This window comes from Aulostomus chinensis, chromosome 22 (genome assembly GCF_037954235.1).
Source record: "Aulostomus chinensis isolate RoL2024-O1b breed Wild chromosome 22, RoL_Achi_v1.0, whole genome shotgun sequence".
NCBI classification, from domain to species: domain Eukaryota; kingdom Metazoa; phylum Chordata; class Actinopteri; order Syngnathiformes; family Aulostomidae; genus Aulostomus; species Aulostomus chinensis.
Genome location: NC_141341.1, coordinates 8575889 through 8598901, shown reverse-complemented (window position 1 = coordinate 8598901; position 23013 = coordinate 8575889). Strand labels below are relative to the sequence as shown.

Sequence of the window (23013 nt, the reverse complement as noted above, 5' to 3'; positions counted from 1 at the left end):
GATCCCACTATAGACATAGCATGCATTTTAAAAGCATAAGCTTTACTGCAGTGTCCTCTTCAAGACGAAATCCCAACCTGTTGTTGTTTTCCTTTTCATCAGCTTAAACACTTCTGTCACTCATCCAGGTTGCTCCTTTCTCTCCGTTCTTGCTTATAGCCTCTGCACATAACTATGAACATGCACACACCCTCGCTTTAGAAGGCCAAATTCATCCCATTCTCTTTGCAAGTAGACAAGGCGTTGCGACATCACGAAAGCAGTTACAGCACCAGAAAGAGGTGACTGGTACTTTGGCCTGGTATACACTCTTTGGTTGTTGAAGTAAGAGCAGCATGGAGGCCAGTGACATATCTCCATTGAACTTATGGCTCCTGTTTGCGAAATGACGGTTTGAATTTGTGGTCAAGAGGACATCAAGTCATAGAAGTTAACAGAGGGGTGCAAGCTCTCATCGCCCCCGTGTTTTTTGTTGAAAGTGGAGCTCAAACCTCCTCAGCATTGGAAACGTGTTCACCCGAGTTTTGTGTTCACGTTGATGCTGATTTGAGCCAAAGCCAATAAATGTCTGCGTCTCCTGCAGAGTCATTTGACCCGGGAAAGAATGCAGATTCAACCTGTTCACATCTAAGTCAAACGTCAGATGTTTGCCAGTGTGAAAGAAGCGTTAATCCTGGATTATCTTTTGGATTTTTATTTAATTTGTGAAAAAGCCCTGGTTATCTACAATCAGAGTTCTAGAGACACCCTGGCTGGTGTACACACGAACACAGCTCTGAAGTCTAGCAGCTGATTTGCTGGTCCTGGGAAACTTCCAGAAATCCCAATAAATTCAATAGGGCGGCCCGTTGTAATCAGCCGTAGAGAAGAGTCAGAGTCACAGAAGCATAAGAGAAGTATCAGCATCTTTAGGAACATGTGCCAGGATGCTTGGGGGGCGGACTAATATAATATTCTCTAATATAATACTCAAAATAAGAGAGCCGCTTAGCAAGAATATAAATAACTATTAAATCACCAGGCTCATAACAAGTTATTGTGTTGTTGTTCCAGGTTCATATAGGGTGTGTGTGTGTGTGTGTAAATACACAATTCAGTTCCCTCACTGGCCGTTTTGACACATTTGAACTCAATAATAAGTTCTTCTGTTGCTGATGTCGTTAACAGGCAGCTTGTAAAAATGTAGGTTTTAAAAGCTGTTTATTAAAGTTATAATGCAGCACAGTTTGAACAATGTTCCGTAATATTCTCTCTCAGGCTTTCTGATGCCCCCCGAAATATATATCTCACACACACATACACACACACACACACACACACACACACACACACACACACACACACACACACACACACAACCGAACACACACACACACAGTCACACGGACACAAACCAAAAATTTTGCTGCATGGCTGTGTACATGTAAGTAAACTAAACATATTTGGAAAGTCAAACCAATTCCACTGTCTTGTTCTTAAGATTTTTTTTTTTCATTTTTTTTTTTTTAAGAAGGTTTAATGTAAATGTTATGACAAATTTTTAAATCCCAGATCACACCAGCGGGATCAAAACACAGTTGAGGTTGATGAAGTGATGGATATGTGAAACTGAAATTTACAAAAATAATGAACAGATGTTGTGAATGTTAAAGCCCGTGTGCTTTTCACAGCTTTCAGTCATGCTCCTGAAACCAGTTTCTCTGTTTTCTGTTCAGTTATTTAGTGAGTGTGTGTGTGTGTGTGTGTGTGTATAAAATACTAAGACTCTTTGTGACTTTTAAGAGAGAGAGAGAGAGAGCGCTGTGTGCATGTTGAGGGTGTCGTCACTACCTTTGGGGGAACAAGAGAAACTAGATTTTTACATCAGATGTAAGCACACCCCCTTGTGGTCAGGGTAAAAAAAAAAAAAAAGTTTTCAGCACACACAGACATCCAGTACTTTACATGCTGTATTGGTCAATTTAAGTGTCTTTAAACTAGTTAGGTCAGGAATGCAAATTAATTACGATTACATTTCATTCTTAACTTGTGTTTTCCTCTGTCCTCTAGACGCCCAGACCTTTGAACATCATAAAGCAGAACAACGGTGAACAAATCATCCGACGCCGAACTCGAAAACGCCTCAACCCCGATTCGCTGTCGTCTGAAAACCCCGCCCCCAAGCAACAACGAATCACCAGCGAGGAGCGCATGAATGGGGAGGAGTCTGACAGGAGCTGTGCCTCAATCAAAAACCAGCAACCTTCCCCTCGCTCGCGCTCGCCTCGATCCACCCAAGCCTTCCTCGCCAATCAAACGTTGGAGATCCACAGACGCATGCCTCCTCTTCTCCTGCCATCACACCCTCCTTCTTCACTGGTGGTGGAGGGGAATGGGGGCATCACGGAGGGAGGGATGATGTCAAAGGTAGAGGGAGGGAAAGGAGGAGGAGGATCAGAGAGAGGAAGTCCAATCGAAAAATACATGCGGCCGTCCAAACTCTCCAGTTACTCACCTCCTGGGTCACCCATTGAGAAATACCAGTATCCCCTCTTCTCCTTACCCCTCCCATTGACCCTCTCACCAGATCTCACCCCCGAGTCAGACTGGCTCAGATTCTGGACCAAGTATAAGATGGCAGCCACCTCTGGCATCAGTAGTCTCAGCAGCCCTGGAAGTCTCGGGAACAACGCTCATTATCTGGGCACCATGGTGACTCCAGTACAGCATCATCAGCAAAGCTACACAGTGCCCTACTGCGCCTCCCCCTACTCGCCTCTCCCACCTCCCCCAGCTCCCCCGCACTATCCTCCTCCTCCCCTTCATCCACAAACCTCCTCATCGTCATCGTTAGAGAACGAGGCTCCTTTAGATCTTGCAATAAGACAAAGAGACTCGAGCGCTACAAATGCACATGTGTCGACCAACGGCGCAGAGAGGCGGAAGCAGGAGTCGCCGCTTGTTGAGAGGTCGAACTGGAAAGGAGAGATGGAAGAGGAGGAGAGGACACGTGAAGGAGGGAAGCAGAGGGAGGAGACGGCGAACGAAGACAAGAATAGTTCCACAAAAGGCCGATCAAGTGTTCCATTGAATCGCGCGATGGTGGACGTAGCCACTCAGGAGGACCTGACCAACCGTTGCGTCCACTGTGGAATCTACTTCCTGGATGAGGTCATGTATGCCTTGCACATGAGTTGCCACGGTGACCAGGGACCTTATCAATGCAGTTTTTGCCTCCACGTGTGTGTAGATCGCTATGATTTCACCACACATATACAGAGGGGCTTACACAGATACACAGACAAAACGCCACAACAGAGGGGTCACATGCTACACGGCAAAACCCCGGACGTCACGGGGATGTCAGAGCATGTTACGCCAGAAAAAGATGGAGGTGAACCTAGTGAGACTGTAGGTGAAAGCCATGATGTCATAGGAGGTCATAACGACCAAGCAAAGGAAATTTCAGGCGACGACGACGCTGACAAGGACAGAGGAGTAGAGAAGGATGTTAGAGAGGAAGCTCAAGACGTAGCAAACCAGGAATTAGGAGGCAAGGTGGCATCAGGCAGTAGTGACGAGGTCATAAACACCACAGAGGTCACAGCGGAGTCTAAAACGTCAGATGAGAACACGGAGAGTAATTAATCAGATGCCTTCAAATCACGCAAACCTTTTCAGTTTGTGTGTTATTTGATAAATAAGCTGTATGCCTCCACGTTGCTGGAGGCTTGCTCATGTCAAAATGGGCCGATCCTGGGCACTAAATGGAACACATCCTTATGCTGGAAGCACTCAGCTGTCAAATGGTCAAAAAAAAATCATCGTAGGATCCGACGGAACTGCTGCAGGGACAGTTGGGAGGAATCGCCCGAATCCTGTGTTGAGTGACGGTCACTTGACAGCTCTCTGGCAAGTATTCAGCAGCTGAAACCACCTAATAAAAAAATAAAAAAAACTACAAGAAAAAAAAAAAAAAGAAACACACCATTTCATGTGCTTTCCAAATAAGAAGACTGGAAGCCAGACTGAGAGTTGGCCTGGTCGGATTTAGGTTGTGGAGCTCAGCATTTGCACAGCCGCCATACAGCAGAGCAAAAAAAAAAAAAAAGGAGTTTTGTTTCTTTTATATATATATATATATATATATATATATATATATATATATATATATATATATATAGTAACAAAACACTTTTACTGAAGCGAGCTGTTATGCACCGTGAACCCTGAGCTGGTTCAGGCTTGTTGAATTCAGACTGTTAAATCTTGGTACAGCCGGATCTGATCCGGTTCGAACTTGTGTTGACTGTTTTCTGCTGTGCAAACGGATCCCAAAAAACCAAAACCAAAACCTATTTTGGCTGGTGGAAACTCATCATAATGAAACCAGTTCAGCTGGAGTTCTAACCCTGGTACTTAAGGATCTGATGGGTTCTTTTACTCATGCTCTTTTCTTTTTTTTTTTTTTCTTTTTTTTCCGCCTACCACCCCTGCGAAGTGGCAGGCTGCACCAGAGACTGCTTTGATGATGACTTTCTGAACTGTTGCAAAAACCAGTGTGAACTGGTGTAAACGGGTGTGAGCCCGGTCCGAAGTGTTCTCTCTCTCTCTCTCTCTCCATTTGGATGGAACCAAGTGACATTATTTTCTACCTTCCTCTGTGCCATGATACTAGCTACGTGCCTGGCTGCCTGCCTAATAGAACAACCATCTATTAACCTGCTTAACATTTATATTAATAATGATGATGACGATGATGATGATGATGTAGTACAAAACATGCAATTTGCTACACTTTCATATATGTTATTTTGTAAAGGCAAATAATGCTTTTTTTGCAGACTATGGTACTATAAGAATTAGTGTATTGGAAGTTTTTTTTTGTCTGTTTTTTTTTTTTTTTGGGAGATAACAGCGGTCAAACAGAAATGGTACAACAAAAATAGGGGGTTGTGTGTATGTGTGCATTTGTGTAACTGCGTTTCTGTCTGTAAGGATCACATGATGCATCCGTCCCCGATGTAAACATAATGAAGGTTTGTTATTTTTTGTTGTTGTTTTTTTTTTTTTATTTGTTTTTGGGTTGTTGTTTTTTTTTCAGTCCTCAGGGGTCACACGTGTTGCACACCAACCCGCCTGTTTCACACAGCATGTGACACATCCAACTGAAACACCATCCAACGGTTTTAGCACGTCACACCTTCTCTTATCTCGTGGTTTTGTTTTGTTTTTTGTGTGTGTGTGTGTTAATAGGTCCAAAAACAGAAGAAGAAAAAAAGCGGTCTTAAGTTTGTAACATTTGTCTTTTACATGTTTTGGATTTATAGAGAGACTTTAGGGAGGTAAATCCTGATTTTTTTTTTTTTTTTTTTATTAAAAAACAACACAAGTTGGATCATTCAGTTATTTGGATTAACTGTGTCAACATTTGCTCTGTATTGAGAGAGCAGAGCCTCTTGCCTACAGTGTTTTATTCAACCTTTCTGATTTCGCCAAGGTTTTGGGTGTTTTTTTGTCGTTTTTGTAGGTCATACCTCTACAATATGTAGCATGTGTTTGTTTTACACAATCTGGACTTAAAGTGTTGCCTTTTTTTCATCAGTTCTGCGTCATATTTAGTTCATTGATCTTTTTTTTTTCCTTTTCCTACTCCAAATTAGTCACTCTTTTTTTTGGGGGTGGGGGGGGGGTTGGGGGTCTCCGACCTCTTCCGCAGTCAGTTTACATTCAACGATCCCTTTATTCTTGAGAACGGAGCAACATTTAGTTTATTTTTATAATGAGAGGAATCACTTCTCCAGCCTTGCTGCCTTAGTTAGCTAGAAAACAAACAGAAAAAAGTAAAGAAACAATAATAGTTTGAAATGCAGGAAGGAACAAGCTTAACGATGAGGAAAACAATATTTTTCTATGCTTATTCAAGAATGAGAAATATTCCGCCCAGTGCCTGTTAACTTGTACAGCTTCTTTTTTTTTTTTTTAAGAAAAATAATAGCTATGTTTGTTTGTCTGTCAGAAAGGTACATAAATTATGATTCATGTCAGAATACGAACACAGACTGATTTCAGTGCATTTTATTGATTGAAGTTCGACTGATCGGCCTGTGAGAGAAACTGATTTCTTAGCTGCCTGTCAATCAACTACTCTTTGATCGCTCTTTTTTTTCCCAGTTTTTATTTGACAGATGCCAGCAGTGTGTGTGTGTGTGTGTGTGTGTGTGTGTGTGTGGTTCTGTTAGAGATGAAAATTAAATTATAGCATCCATGTCATCGCAAGGGATGCCATAAAGGTAATCACTTGCAATCAGCCATAACACCCCTGTTCGTAAAGATCTCATTTCAGTTTGAGTCTAGAAAGCACTTGGAAGCAAGACCCTCCGCCAGGAATAGCAACATTATAATCTGCTGATACATAATTACATCTAAACAATCCAAAAATTCTAGATGGCCGATGGACCCGAGGAAGGAAGCACCTTGGGATGCAATTAAACTGATACAGAACTCGATCCGTACCGCTGCTGGAAGATTAAAACGTACCTCTCCAATTAAAAGACATCAAGACGTTTGACAGCAAAATATGTCACGCGTTTTGTTTTGGTTTTTTGTTTGTTTTTTTCACAAACGCATCGACCATTATATCCAGAACCCCCCCCCCCCCCCCCAATTTTTTTTTTTTCTTTCGCAGGGACTCGGAGAAATTCATTGAAAAGAATCTTAAGTGCATCCTGGCAGTCGCCCAGAAGTTCACGCTCGTTCGCGCTTGCACTTCCTTTAAAGACTCTGCTTGACGCTTTTCCAAATAAGAACATTTGCAAATGTAGCAAAGACGCTAAAAAATTAAGCGATTCCTCCCTGAGAAACAAATAAGAAAAAGATGGATGGAGAAAGAAGGTATGGAGGGGAAGCCGGCGTCGCCCTGTGGTTACTTTCCTCTATTCCTCCGTCTCTGTGGCACCTTTAGTTCTGTAGAGGTTGTTGAAGCTGGTAGGGGTCTAAGGGGGTTCCTTAGACCAGAACCAATGGCATTAATCAGAACTCAACTCTGCTGCTTCATTTGGGTTCACTTAAACTGCTTGTTGGCATAAAAAGCAGTGAAATATTGTTTGAAAACCATGTTTTATTTTCTCATAATTCAATTTATTCATTTGACAACAAGGCCGTTCGATTAAAAAAAAAAACTTAACGATACCTCAGTGAGAGTTTATTTTGAAGGGATGCACCATTAATACTGTCACGTCAGCATTTAGTCGTTTTCTTTTTTAATATTTCATATTTCGCTGATGTGAATATCAGAATTGTAAAGCAAGGTTAGTTTTGCTCAATAATGCTTAAAATGAAGAAAAACAAAGTGACTGGCTTTTCTAAATGTCTGGGAAATAAAGCAAAAAACAGCACTCTTTCAAATTCAGTAGGAACAACATGTATGATCATGTAAATTTGTTTTTATATGCATGCTATCTGCATCTCCAAATACCAGCCATCTTCACATCACGAATAAAATATTGGCATACTTGGAAAAACAATCCAATATCCTGCGTCCCTTATTTTTTTTTGCAGTACAAGGAATGAATTTTTGTACAAGGTAGAACGAAGAACGGCAAAACTGGTTCACACGTCTCTACAAACTCTCAAGCTCTCCGTTTTGTCTCGTGGCATTACCAGTACCACTTCGCTAAATACATGCGGCGGTTAGGTTTGTCTGTCTGCATTCTGGTGACGTCATGGCGCTAAGAAAACTGTCATTGTGAGGTCCGGATGCATATTTGTCAGTGCTGAAAAAGCAAAAACACACTTCTTGGATGAAGTATCACTTCAACTTCTTTGGTAAAGACTTGACGAACATAGATCAACTTAACATGCTGGATTGAATGTAAAAAAGAACGCCTCCTTTAATCTGACAATTTCCTGTCCAAGTAGAGTTTTTTTTTTTTTTTCCGCAGCTCATCAATCAGCAATGCTCGTTTTTAAACATGCAGTAGAATGAACGTGAATGACGTTTGGGAGGAATCTTGTGACTTAAGGTATAAAGAAAAGGGTTGTTTTTTGTTAAAGAAATGAGCTCATGATTTTTTACTTCCGTGTGTGTGTGTGTGTGTGTGTGTGTGTGTTTGATATGATGGCATTTCACGTCAGCGTTTACACAAGGGGCGGGGGGGCATAACAAGTGTTTTAATTTGTCTGTCAGAAGGTGTTCTAGAACAATCATGTTGCTTTCGCTTCAGTTCATATGTTCTCATTGCCAACGAAGGGAAACACACACACACACACACACACACACAGAGCCAGTGGTACAGATCGAGTGTACAGTATTAACGATGGGAGTCAAGAGCGCTAAAGGCCAGTTTATTATTGGTCAGACATACATGCATTTACACACACACACACATATCAACTATGTACATTTAATCAATATTTTTAGTAGAATTTTTGTCTCGTTTCATTTGAATGCTTTGATAGAAAAATGGGATTTTTTTTTTAGGTTACTTCCTCTCATGTTGTATTTTATTCTGCTATCTTTCTGTACGTTATTGTTAGGTTTTATTTCATGCAAAAAAAACAAAAAAAAAACAAAACAAAAAAAGGTATTTCAACAACATATTTTGACGGCCAAGAAAAGTTTGTTACACAGCTAAACTTGAAAAAAAAAAAACAATGTTGATGATGATAATAATAATTAATAAAAGTAATAACAAATATGCTGAAAATGCAAGAGTCTTTTATTTATGTGTGATTTTTGTCATTTCTTGACAGTTTTAGTTTTGTTGATGAATATTTACGAGACTTGTCCCAGAGGGTCATGTACAAGCCCAGAGGAATACAATTGTTACATTTTAAGGGGTCTCCAGCGCAAACTTTAATGACATACCGAACCACAAACGTTGTCACTATCAGAGAACATTAGCTTCTGGGTTAGCTTAGCACTAGCATGAGCCCTGTTCAGCTGTGTAGTCTCTAGTGGAGTTGCTTTTTGTGTAGCATACTGCGTTATGGTTCTTTTCCTTGACAAACTGAAGTCCTGTCACGTTGCTAATGTAGTCGAGTCAATTTTATTTGTAAGGCTCCAAATCACAACAAAAGTTATCTCATGACACTTTACAAGTAGAGCAGGTCGAGTTCTACACTCCTTCAATTAATTTTCTCCCAACAATTCCCCATGAGCAAGCACATCCTGCAACGACGAAAACCTTCCTTTTCACAGGCAGGAACGTCGAGCAGATCCAGGCTCAATGGGGACGGCCTTCTGCTGAGACCAGCTGGGGGGAAAGAAAGCAGGAGAGCGGGGCAGAGACAAAGACAGATGATGGAGGAAGACAGATATGCAGAAGGACAGAGTGGGACAGAGAAAGAGAGAGAGAAAGGGAAGAGACTGGTGGACAGACGGGGACGTGAGCAGGTGGTGGTATGGGTGGCTACTTGAGCCTCTTCAGGTGTGTAGCCTCCTTCAGCACCACCTGGGATCTGGGATGTGGGGAGCCCATCGGCTCCAGAGAAGAAGTGGAGCACCACAACTGACTGCAGTGGTTCCAGAGGGATTATCATGAGTGAGTATGAACTGAGATCAACATAGTAAAAACCGGTTTAGTGCACTTCTTTTCATGCCAATGTCATGTTCCAGTCTCTGTAGAAGGATATGGTGGTCAATGGTATCAGAAGCTGCACTAAGGTCTCATAAGACCAGCACAGAGACCAGTCCCTCATCTGGTACCAGTAGGAGGTCATTGGTAACTTTGACTCGTGCTGTTTCTCTGCTATGATGTAGAGGGCCACCCTAACATAGTACCACCATCACGGCTGTCATTTAGCCAACAGGAAATACGACTATCTACATTGTTTGTTGTTGTGCCTTCTCAGTGGCCCCAGCAGGGTCATAAAATTTCCAAAAAGACAAAAATAGTAGTACTTTACTGCTTAATTTTGATAAGTCTGCATAAATCAAGCTGCTTCGATAGTAACTGCAAAAACATACATTATACTGCAGCACTACAGCTGAAATTAGTATACAGCTGGAACTGCAGAACTCCCTGATGCAGCACTGTATATCCTGTCTTTCCCTGCTTCACTCAGAAACACGTAGAAGCTGTTCGATGCTCTTGAGTCTGAACTTCTAGATATTTAACCGTCCTATTAGAGCTCTAATGACAAAATGAGATGTTGTCTTTATTGTATACTGCACCACAGCTCATTCACCTAATTGCTCTTTCATGGAAAAGGAGAATGACAGCAGCAACAACAGACCAACAGGTTCATTTCTCAGCGCGCAGAAATCATTTGAGAGCCCATTTTAATTTTCCTACAAGCCTCCTTTGGGTCAAGAACTCTGACGAACGTAATCAGTGCAGACGTTCCAGCTGTCAGGAGACAAAAAGCCTCTAATATGTGCTCTATATTATGTTTAGCATTATCAATTTATCTTTGTGTTTATATTATGAACATTGATTAGAGTTTATTCACTCTGCACCTGGAGTGAAATTAAATGGCAGTGGGGTATCATTTAAGTGTGTCCATGTGTGTGTGTGTGTGTGTGTGTGTGTTTGTGTGTACAAGTGTGTGATGGCTGGCCGCTGCCACACTTGAATATTAAATACCCTGGAGAGGTCAACACACACATGAACACACACACACACACACACACACACACACAAGCACATCATTAGGAAGCTGTTCAAGGCAAAAATATATCTCAAATAGAAAATAACTCTGCAGAACAGAATGTTCCCAGTCAGTGGAGCAAAATGGGCACAAGTATATCATCATACACTGTATTTCCTCTTCTTTCCGTCTTGTCTCTGTTTTAACATCAAGTTGAAGGGATTTCTGTTTGTTTAAATTCATATTTATTAGCAGTGAAGAGAAGGTTTGACTGTGAGCGTGTGTGAGGGAGAGTGTTTAGGGGAGTGTTAACTGCACATTCGATTATAATTGTCTTCCCATCATGTCATCATTCCATCATTCAGTTAAACTGAAAACGATGAGAAAGACACAGTGGTGGTCAAATGAAAACTGTTCTTGAATCATTTGGAGTAAAAATGCTGGATTTTTCACGCCAAAGAACTTCGAGCCGGTGTCGGTTGGAAAACAAATACAGGGACGTTTTTATTCTGGTCTCCATTATCTGGAACGTAATATAGAGCCACGGCAATGAACTGATTCAGGTTCAGATTTCATCGATACTGTATGACTTTAAAGGACACTGTGGGACCATGGCAGCGAAGGTCTGCTGTGACAGTAGAAGAAGAAGAAGAACACGCGCCGTTAACCAGCACAAAATGGTCGTAGCTGGCAGTGGACGTGTGGCTGCTGTAGACGAGGACGGTCAGTCATACTCAGAGTTTTCTGGAGGTCGGGGCTTCTGTCTCCTGTTTTGCACATTTGTTATTTTTCCCAAAGCAGAAATTCCATGGTGTTAAAAAAAAAAAAAAAAGTTTTCTGTGAGTATTTTGAGGGTGTTTTCTCCAGATTTCACTGTGATATTTCAACCCATCAAAACAAGTTAAAGTTCTGGACAGAATACTGCAATATAGAAATGTGACTCCTCCCTGCAGGACCATCAGCCAGGTCGGGCCCTAAATTGTGTGTGTGTCTGTGTGTCTGTGTGTCTGTGTGTGTGGGCAGAAATGTGTCTCACTCCAAAATGAACATAAATCATGTATATCTGAATTGATTAACTAAGTACCCACTCATTCATGGATTAAACTAGGGGTGAAATCAGGTTTGTGTACATGTGTACAACTGGACTGGAATATGCTACCCAATTTATTACCTTGGTCCAGGACTACATATTGGCATTGTTTGTGTTTATATCGTTGTCTTCCTGTTTTATTTTGAAATGTACTTCCCTCCTGTTTTCACTTCCTGTCTCAGTTTCCCACCTTAATATAAAACCTCACTCACCTGTGTCTTGTCAGCTGGTTAATATCCCCCCCCACACACACACACACACACACACACACACCTACCATCAAAACCAAACAACAGTGTTCTCTGTAAAATAAAAAGGAACGCATGGAGACATTTCTGCCTTTTTACAGCTTTGATTTAAGGCTTTTGACCCCCTGGTGTTTCTGTCCAAGCAACTGCATTCCCGCATACATATAAACATATAATAATACACAGAACAAATCCAGTATTCTTCTGAATTAGTTGTCTTCCCCATAAGTGAGTTTCTGGTCTAATTGCTGGTGCGCGAGAGAAAGCCTCTGGCTGAACACACATCTTCAAAGGTATGTGAAATCAAATATGAAGCTGCCTAAACATCAATTGTTTTGATTGTGTGCCACCTCCAAAAACACGTCCTCAGTTTTCTTTGATATCACACACCCACAAGGAGAGAAGGCTTTATCAGAATAATACACACAGACAAGATGTCAGCTCTCTCTCCTTCTCACACACACACACACACATATGCACAAATGGGTGTGCATGCAAACAAAAGCTGATACGCTGTTGTAGAGGTAGATTTCTAAGGAAATGCACACAATATGCAGATACGCACACACACACACATACACACACACACACACACAGAGATCTTTTCCTTGCCCTGTCCTTCACATTGGGGTTCTGGAGTTCTTTATTAATAATTCCCTTAATAATATATCCTCTCAATAGCACTGATAACGGTATGCATCTGTGTGTGTGTGTGTGTGTGTGTGTGTGTGTGTGTGTGTGTGTGTGTCCATTTGACCATTTCTATTTCTGTGGAGAACACTGATAAGGTTTTTGCTCACCACCACTCCTCCTCTACATAACCTTCATCATACTTTTCTCATAAGCAAAACTGAATTTTGATTCCGTTCGAGAATGCGTGAGGAGACGTAACTCTTCTGTTTCTGCTCGTCTGTCTCAACCAACGGATTTCTTTAACGGTTTGTCTATGATTGCATTAAACAAAAACAAAAACAAAAAAAAACCTCCCCAGACATGTTGGTGCAAGCAGGTAGAGGCTTTTTTTTCCTCTCTGGGCAGATTTAGATCAGGGTACCCCCAACCACCCCCAACCCACAGTCTTTCTTTAGCATTTGACATTTTGTGACATTTTGATTCAGTTCGCAGGAAATTTGACATGATGAAGAAGAAAAAAAAAATCAGGCCTTTTTCTAATAACTTTGGAAATGTATTCAGATTCTGTGCGACGGTTTCAGTTGCAGGCCTGCATATAATAAGAAAGAGAGCTGTTGACTTTGGTGTGCCCTTCTAGCCTTTGTTGGATTTTTTTTTTCAAACTCTAATTAGATTTCCAAAGGTTTCTACTTGATTCTGCATTGTCTATATATAATTTTATTCATTTTTTATTTTACATGTTGTGTGTGTGTGTGTGTGCGCGTGCGTGTGCTTTTTGCTGTGTGCATTTCTCACACACGGTCTTGCAATTTTCCTCAAAGAGAGTGAAAGCTGGTACCTTCAGTATATGTCCAAGTCTATAACATGTTGTTTGCTCTCAGCCCACACGAAGGTATAATGTACTCTACATATGAATCCCTTTCAGCTTTATTGCCTCTCACTCTCAATCCAATAAGGTGAACTGTCCCCTCAGTAACCGATGTTTGTGCGAGTGATGCATCCAGTTCTTCTGTAACTGGACCAAACAGTGTGAGAAGTCACAGCAGGGTGCATCATGGGGGACGTCTGTTTAACTCTTTCCATTTCGCGTATTTAAATCGGAAGATTCAATTTTTGGTTGCCAGTCAATGGGCCTAAAGAGGTGGGTTTCTGTCTTCATGAGATCAAATTAAGTTCCAACTTAATCCAACTTCACATTAACACAACGTCTGAGAACATTAGCTTACATGTCACGGCTGGAGCGAGAAGGGCAGCTGCAGGGATACAGAAGAAGGCCCCAAATGTAAAACATCTGAAGCGGAGTTTGATGCAGTTGACTGATTTTATTTAACAAAATGGAGGCAGAAGAGCTTACAGGATTTTTTGAGGCAGGGAAGGGTCAGAATCAAAGTTGTCCAGACAGGCAAACAAATTCAACAAGGAGGAGGCGAGAGTCAAATGTCTGATAAACAGGCGAGGATGCTGGAAAGAGCTGGCTCTGCAAGGATGGAAGGGGCACGGTGCAGCCATCCTTTGAAAGAGAGAGAGATTTAGATGATGGGAGTGTGCAGACAAGTGCAGTCAGCAGGGCAGGTCCTTGGAGAACTCAGCAGTTCAGGACAACTGGACAAGAGACCTCAGCCACATGGCCTGAAGGCTTGAGGTCCAGAGCAGGACATCTTAGGTAGACAGCCTGGAGGCATGAGAGCAGTGGGCCAGGCTCTTAGTGTGGATGGCCTGAGAGTTCTGGAAGTGGTGACAGAGGATCTGCTCTGGAGGAGGGGGGCCCAGATGCCACTGAGGTAGATGTACCACTGAAGAGGGTGACCCGCGTGTTAAGGGCCACTCTGGAGGTCTGTGACTGGGCTGGAGCTCAGGAAAGAGAGCTGGCACCAGAGGAGAAAGGAAAGTTGAGAGTTGGTGCCAGGTGAAGAACTGGGACACTTGGAGACCAGTGGTTGAAGTGCAGGATGGCTGGAGGTCAGTACAGAACAGTTCCATCAGTGGGCTGCTTTGTCGTTCCATGTCCACAGAAGCGCTACGTGTGGACGGCTACACAGGCTTAGAAACTGGAACAGCAGTGGAACAGGCTCTAGGGATCAGGATTGTTTTATCCCGGACCTCAGAGCCCATCCGGAGCCTGATGGGACCTCAGCAAAGAAGACTAGAACAGCTGCAGCATTGATTCTGCCCTGGAAACGGGCTTAGTGCCGGTTAACAGAGATTCTGAGGTCGTGAAGAGGGCAAGTGGAGCCGCAGGAGCCATAGTGAGTCCACGATACTCTACGTAAATGTCAAGGTGAGTCCCTTCAAAGGGGGATGGCTGGATATCAGTCAGGCTCAACAGCGGTCCCATATTTTGCTCCCATATTTTGGTCCCAAGGGTTCAGGGGACAGTAAGACCAGGAGAAGCCAGCATGCTCAGAACAAGCAGGCAGCTGGTTCTGGATAAAATGCTCATGAGCCTGAAGTGCATGTGGTTTGTGAGCAGTCCAGGATGTAGGTTGGGCTGGTAAGCTGAGAACCCACGTCAGAGGTGAGGGCAGGCTGAGGGCTTCCAGGACTCATTCAGATCCCCTCTGGCAAACTTCATGATGGAATAACTGGGTCACATATGGTCCATGTTTCAGAGAGCGAAGCGGGTCTTTTTACCTGCCGAAGAAACGTAACGAAAAAATCCAAATGAATTCATTTAATAATTTGTCTGGTCTTCGTATGAGTGAAGCTGTGATTAGATTAAAATATGGGTTAAATACTCTGGAGCTTGACTGTTTAGGCTGAAGATGCCTTATACTCCGTGAACATACACAGAAATGTAATTATCGCAATAATCTGACATCCGTGAGCAGGAATACTTCCAAAGGCTTCGTGTAGCATCGCGGTTAAACAGACAAAGAAGAAATAAAGCAGTAAAGAAAGCGTGTAAGAAAAGCAGAGGGGGAGAATGAGGGTGATGGCAGCTCCTACCTCTCCTCTCCAACCTCGACTTCATCCATCCATAATTCAGAATCCCTTCAGGTCAAACTCTCAGTGTCTTCTTGATATCTCCCACTCCTCATCCTTCTGTCTGCATCGCCTTCCCCTTCTGCTCTGTATCTTTCTATTCTCCATCTCTCTGTCTGTCACCCTTTCATATTGGCCAGAAATGACCTGAGGGATGAGAGACCTTGCTGTGAAATGTCAAATTCTTATGCGCCCGCCCCCGCCCCTGCCCCCCATCTTCGACAGCAGAGGCTGGGTTGCTCTTCCGTCCTGTTCTGCTGATATTGTAGGAGCTCCATGAGGGGAAACCCTTAGAATTTTACCTCAAATCCACTCTGGGGCTCAAGGACGAACTGGTCAGTCAATGGTGGTGAAAGGTCCCTCTGACTTTGACTCGGACTCAAGGAGTTATGGATTAGAGGTCAAGGGTCACTTGAAAACTCTCAAAACTCTAAAGTTTTAACCAAGATTATGATGATTATAACCAAACACTGCACACACCAAAGAGGACAAAATGACTATGTGAGACATTTTATATTGAAACGGTTAGTTTCACATCATAATAATCTGCAAAAGCTACTTTACTAGCTATTACCGGCGGAAGTATACAAACGTACGTGAAGCATTCATTCCACTTTCTGCTGTATAATTTTGAAGGGTATTCGTTTGCCTACTCATACAAAAATATCAATTTGAGGGAGAGATTGATGACAGTTATTCAAACGGCAGCAGCACAGATGCAGGTCCCTCTATCAGATGAACATAATCTCTGATTTTTGTAGAAGCACATGCTTTCCTGTAACGCATTAAACGACTATTGATGAATTCCTTGTGAATCTGTTGCTCTCTGCACATTTCATAAGTTATGCTTCTTCCAAACTTCATTTCTTACCACAGTCTTCCTCGTCTCACAGATTATCACAGATTGTCATGTCCATTTTTAGTTTTGCTATGATTAGCTCTTTGGTTTTGTAGTTGGGGTCTTTGCCATGTCTTTTCCTTGGTTTAGATTAGAGGCCGGTCAGTTTCTGTTTTATTTTGAAATTGCTTTTCCACAGTGTCTTTGTGTGCTTTATACTTCCTGTCTTTGTCTGTTTCCCGCCTTTTTTCAACCATTCCCAGCGTCATCATCAGTCGCAGCCCTGTTCCTTGAGTCCACTTATCCAGTCGTCTCCTCCCTTCCTCGTGTTCTCCCTCCTGTTCTCTGTTATAACCTGAGTTTGTATTTTCGTATCTTACTCATCTCTTGTTCACGGTGCCATTCACCTGCTTGTTTGTTATTTCAGTGTTTGTTTGTTTGTTTGTTTGTTTTTAGTTTTCTCACTTGTGTTTATCTGTTTAGTTTCTGTGTATTTATTTTGATGATCAAACATATTCACTCAGTTCCACAAATCCTGCCGCGTCTCTGCATTCGGTCCACCTTCCTCCTCGCGCCCTGACTGTCGCTCTTTCACCCCGGCTGGTCGAGGCAGATGGCCGCCCACGCAGAGTCCCGCTGGCCTGCTCTGATATTTCTGTTTGATGAAAGGCAATTATTAGTCGCCACTCCTGCTAAGTGCTTGCACCGTTGGGTCTCTTTGACTTCAGTAGCTGTTAGTCAAATATACCTGGCTGGCTCCTTCCGCATTCTGGATATTCCCGCATTCCCAAAGATGTAACGCAAGAGGGGAAAACATCTTGAAAACACCACTTTGTGAGTACAAATCACAGTTTTACTTTTATGTTAAGAATTGCTTAAATAAACTTTTTCCTTGCAGTAGCAGCCTTCCACTGGTAGATGGTACGAAAGTCCTGCTTCTGCTACTTGTAACAGTTACATGTCGACACAAACACGCTTGGACATGGAGAAACATTTCAAAAACATACAAACCTTTAAGGTCCCAAATGGGGTCAATGATATTATTTGTCTCGATTGAATCAGAATATCAAGGAGACAGAATAAAGAAGAAGTGGGAGTAATTTTTGAAAGCTTGATTGGAAGAAGCCTGAGACATCTAAAATGGCCAGAGTGTATAAACATTCTAATTCTTTATTGAAATTCGTTTGGTGGATCTGCAAAGAAGGAGAAATGTGAGGTGACAGCAATTGTGGAGCGAATGAGTGATTTGAAAAGGGAAGAGAAATATAATTTAACTTTAAAAAAAGGAACCGAAATGCAGAGAACGTGACAAAATTAAGACGAGAGAGACGAAAAAAGGCATGAATTATACAAATGGGAAGCTTCCATGACAGACGGGGTGGGATTGAATTGTAACGATAACAAAAGGCCCCCCCTACTTCCCTTGAATGATATGAATTGTCTGCGGAATCTTTCCAACACTAAAGACATTTTAAACAAGTGTGGGTAGGACTGAACAAAGGACAGAAGAGAGAGGGAGTGATTGATGGAGAAAAGTTGCTGAATGAGGGTGGGATTGAGTAGCCGGGTGAGGAAAAATGGGGAGCAAATCCATCTGATAAAGGTAAAGAGTGAATAAATGAAGCGCAGAAGAGAAAGCAGGGAGGGATAATGATCCTTGAGGAATTAAAGTAGAGGGGAAGGAGCAAGGTGGAGAGTGACGGATGATGCCGGACTCAGTGAAAAAGGAAACAGGGAAATGAATGGTGAGGACAAGATTACAACCCAGATACGAGAGTGCAGCCCCCTTCTTTCCTTCCCCCTCGTCTTCCCTCACGATAGTTTTTCACTTGCTATACCTTTTAGCTGCCGCGACCCCCCCCCCCCTTTACCTGGTGTTTCTGTCCCCAGTTCCATTATTCTCTTTTTAGACATTGATTTCCTGATAATTCACTCAGCAGTATGTTCTGTCACCTTTCCTGAGGTGGTGATTTGTGTAAGGAACATTTGCCTCCTCTCAACTGATGGAAAAACGCAGAACCGTGTCAGGTGACTTGTATTTGACTTTTATTTATCACCCCGGAGGAAATTAGTTTTTCTGGTTAAAAAAAACAAAACAAGCAGAAACACAGAAACAAAGCATCTGCAACACAACTATACATATAGGCACAAAATAAATATTTTATCATATTCCTTAGTCGCGTCATAAACATTAGATCCACATCAGTCAGGGCTACAGAAGTGAATCAAATTTAGCTCGCGCAGCAGCAGTAAATGCTAAATGTCAGGGTTTTAGGCTTGAATTTGGTGTGCAGCCACACTAAGTCAGCCGGAGAAGCTAGTTAGCACAAGCTGGCGACAGTTTGTGCTCATGATTCATAACAGTGGACCCATATTTTCCTGCATCTTTATGTGGCAGTATTTTTTTTTTTCTCTTGCTGTGCCTCATTTTTATTTGGCCACACAACACCTCTACCGGTTGATAAAAATAGAAAAAATAGTGCATGCCCCCCACCACAAAGGGGAAGTGATATTCCAAGGTTATGGTCTCTGTTATAATTACATATCCCCTTTGTTTCTTGATAAAAATCATTTAACCACAGTTAACTGATCCCTCCTGATGCTGCTATGTGAGATGTTCACCATCTTTAATCACAATAGTTCCCATATCACCTCGGACATTATTAATTTGTTGCACGCTGAGGCGCCACTGCCCTTCGGTCCGCCAGTATTCTCTCAGTTTCAGGCGGTTACCATAGATACCATTCCACAAACAAAGAACCAAAACATGCCGACAATGCTATTCAACCGTCTCCTGGCCAAAGTCATTATGGAACTGTCAATATTAGAGCTCTGTATTATATGTTAAATTAAAGCTCCCTCTGCTCATTATATGAACACATCTCTTCCTCCCCTATCGCAGGGGGCCGTGATTAAAACTCTGCCTAAAAAAATCCTCCAACCTTGATTCTTATGTCCTTAATCATCGCAGTTAGATTTAAAATCTGTCTCCCTTGAGTCCAGCTGCTGATTGTCTCCTGGATCAGTCTGCTGGTAAATTTCACCATGGTGTCATTTCTCTTCAAAGTGTCAAACATGCAAGGTGTAGCAGTGAGGGACTGTACTTTTGCCCCAAATGTCGCCTCTCATGTTTTAAAAATTTTTGACATGAAAAGTACCGTATTGTTCTGAATAGAAGACCAGCATGAACTTCTTCTTCTTTTATATCAAACCCCTCCTTCCCAAAACACACTTTAGGTAAAAGTCCTTTATAATGCAACATTACATTCGACATTCAGTCTTTTGTTCTCCGCGTTGACCAAACAGAGTCAGAATCATTAGTTATTTACATGTAGCTGGTCAGACAAGGACACAGTCTCAGATTGACTATTTAATCGTCAATGCCTCCTGTGGCTTTAATTCAAGACTAGTTCCTACCCACTGAATAACTTTCATCGTCTTTATTCCCACAAAAATAGAATGTATGGTTTCCTGGAACAGCGTGTTTATTCAACTCAGTCTTTAGCTGTGTACACTGCAGTTGTTGCTGCTTGTATCTCTTTCCTTCACTTTGTGTTTACAGTTTATTAATGACTGCAAGGCTCCGCAAACATGCATTGCATCTTTTTGTTCTCTAGTGTCTAAAGTGGATTCTGACACGACTCAGCCAAATGGCTTTTTAAATATATATGATTACTCAATGTATCGTCTACAAGTGTGTGTTGGTTTTGTACATGTTTTTGTTTGTGTGTGTGTGTTTGTCTCGGTGGGGCATTTTAGCTCTGCCATAAAAATCTAACTGTTTAAATTATTGCTTATTGCAATACAAGTAGACACTCGCGCTGAATACACAACGCCGCCGTCCGTGTTTCTTTGACACATAGTGCAGCAATGATTCTTTAATGGGTTTACTTTGTGTGGAGTCATAAAACAACAAGCACTCGCTGTTGAGTCTCAGACGTCTTCTTATGACCCAAGAACTTAATACTGCGCGTGTTTAAAAGTTTGGTTTGGTATCAAGAAAACGGGACAAGGAGTAAAGTTACAAATGCCTATTTTTCTTTTTATTTTACTGCTTTTTAACACAAACATCTGTGCCGTCTCCTCCATACCGTTTTTATGAGCAGGCTTTTTAGCTTAGTAGTGATGCGGGAAAATGACATAAAGGACGAGGATAAGAAGGATAAGAAACGGAAACATTTTGTTTCAGCGGATGTGTTGAATCTGCAAATGTAACAAAATGTAATAGCAGTCGCCGACTGCAGATTGGTAACATGATTGTTGTTGTTACAATTCTCAAAAAAGGAGATTTTCACCTTCCTGTAAACATGACGAGTCCTTGCAAACACAATAATTGCGGGGAAATTAGGCATTACATGGCGGTATCAATATATATATATAATATGGCCCAAACGGCTCACGTTTACCATCTCAACAAATGTCTTTGGTCCCACAGCAGATGGAAATGATCTGTGTTATGCAGAAGCTGCAGACAGAGAATCAATCAATCAGTGAAGCGAACTGTGCCACAATTTACAGTGGAACTGCATCAGGAAACAGGCTCCAGAATCTCAACAAAAAAAACAGTATAAATAATGCCGCTGGGGAATTTGTTTAGCAAATAAAATTGTCAGACTGACAGAATGAACCGATGGAGGGATTTTTACTCGAGAAAACCCTGAAGTGAAGCGCAGTCTTTACAGGAGCTAGTCTTCACTCAGGAAAAATCCATTCTAGGAGCACTGGAGGAAAACAAGCATCTTCTCCCACAACGACGGCGTCTGAAGCCAGTTTTTTTGGCCGGGTGAGAAGGGTCACGGCAATCTTTGCTTCACTTCTTTCTTCTTTGTGTGTGTGCGGCTATTTGGCAGGGAAGAAAGCAGCAACACAGCTACAGATGACACTGCAGATATTTATGAGGTTTTGCAGGACCAAAGCCAGCCCAGGTGGACATTGTGCTGATGCACGTAGAAACAGATTCGTAAACCAGATGCGTGATGTCTCTTGGCGATGGCACAAATACTTAAAAGTGATCTTTGCAAATTTACCAATATGCTGCCTATTATTCTGCCATAATTAGAGCCTATTATTGATCGGCATATGATCCCTGTGCCCCTCTACTTGACCAGGGGTGCAAAAACAGCTCCTCCTGTCTAAATTATGTCCCTACTAACTGAGCCACCTGTATCATATGGGGAAACGGGGGGGACGGGGACTCCCTGGATCTCTATTGTTTCCTGCACATTAAGCTCCAATTTATTGGTGTGCACTTGAGGCCGGCCACCCAACCTCGCATCATTGCCAGTGTGGTGTCATCTGCGTGTTTATGCACTTTAATAAGGTGTGTGTGTGTGTGTGTGTGTGTGGGGGGGGGGGGTGCCGGAGGGGTTAAGGGCCAATCATGTGTGAGGAGGGTAGAAGAGGCAGGGATGGTGCATATCCTGTGGATGCACCTGAGCTCATTACCAGGACAAGAGCTCTCTCTCTCTCTCTCTCACACACACACACACACACACATACACACACATTCGCAAATATGCACTGAATTTTCCTCAGCAAGTGGTATTACCAGACAACTCATCATTTGAAGAGTACTTAGTTACCACAGCAACGCACACTGTTGCTCCACTGAGGGGCTCGATGGGAAACGGGTGAGTGTTTTTGTTTGTTTTGAAGGAGTTATGAATGAGCAGAAGTGTGTGTGTCTGTGTGTCATGCCTTTGGTATATTTGAGCTTTTGTCAGATGTTAAATGATCGAAAGCAAAATATAACAACTCATGTGGACGTATTAGAGAGATGGTTTGTATTCATGTCGTGTGTAGGTGGGTGGGGGGCTAAATATTCACGATTGGATGAATCAGTCCAGAAGCTCAGTTGTCCAAGCTCATTCTGTCAGTGGAATCACTGCGGTCTTATTTCAACTGTCCTCTTACACAAGAGGCACCACAGAACAAAGTTACTTCCTGTCATAGAGGATGAGTTGAAAAGTCACAAAGCTGCAGAGTCATTATACTTTCCTCCAAACTGTATGAATAAAGTAAAACAGGTTTTCTTTTAAAACTATAACATCATTAACCAAGTACTGTCAAAATGTTACTGGAGTTTAAATTTGGTTCAGGTGTTCAAGTGTCAGCAGTCATATCAAGCTGAGATATATTAACATGTAACAATCAAAGTGATCTTGTTGTCTCAATCCAGACGGGTCGCCCACCCACCATCCTTCTACACCAGCAGTCCTACATCGATCAACCATCAGTCACTCTAACATAGACCGGGCAGCAACAACCGAGCCTAAGTGGAGAAAAAAAGCTGATAAATATAAATGGAGGCTAAGTGACTGATGCCCTCTAGTGGCTGTAGCAATTATGACCGCACGAGATGTCAATAACAGGTGAATGGATCAGTGGGTGTGGCTATATGACACCCACAGGAAGCTCTGAAGTTTGGGTTTTTTTTGATTGAGAGGATGACATTTTTCACCTTCTCATCTCCAGCGCTGACATTGAGATCATTACCTTTCCCCGCAATGATAATGTGTACCAGCCATCCTCCTCTCTTACCGCACAGCGGCATTACTTTGATGACGCCTGACGTCCCTTTAATAGAAAGGTCATTAACTGTTGGCTTCAGGGGTCAAAATGATAATGAAGTGCCAAAGTGTTAATCATGG

The 23013-nt window shown here is 42.3% G+C and overlaps 1 protein-coding gene across 1 annotated transcript in view; it reads left to right on the top strand.

Moving 5' to 3' along the window:
• Positions 1 to 8665, top strand: part of trps1 (trichorhinophalangeal syndrome I) — a 120724-nt gene extending 112059 nt beyond the window's left edge. Inside the window, exon 11 of the mRNA XM_086193607.1 lies at positions 2050 to 8665. Coding sequence (XP_086049733.1) covers positions 2050 to 3627 — 1578 coding nt within the window. The 3' untranslated portion in view covers positions 3628 to 8665. The remainder of the gene's footprint in view (positions 1 to 2049) is intronic.
• The last annotated feature ends 14348 nt before the right edge of the window (positions 8666 to 23013 follow it).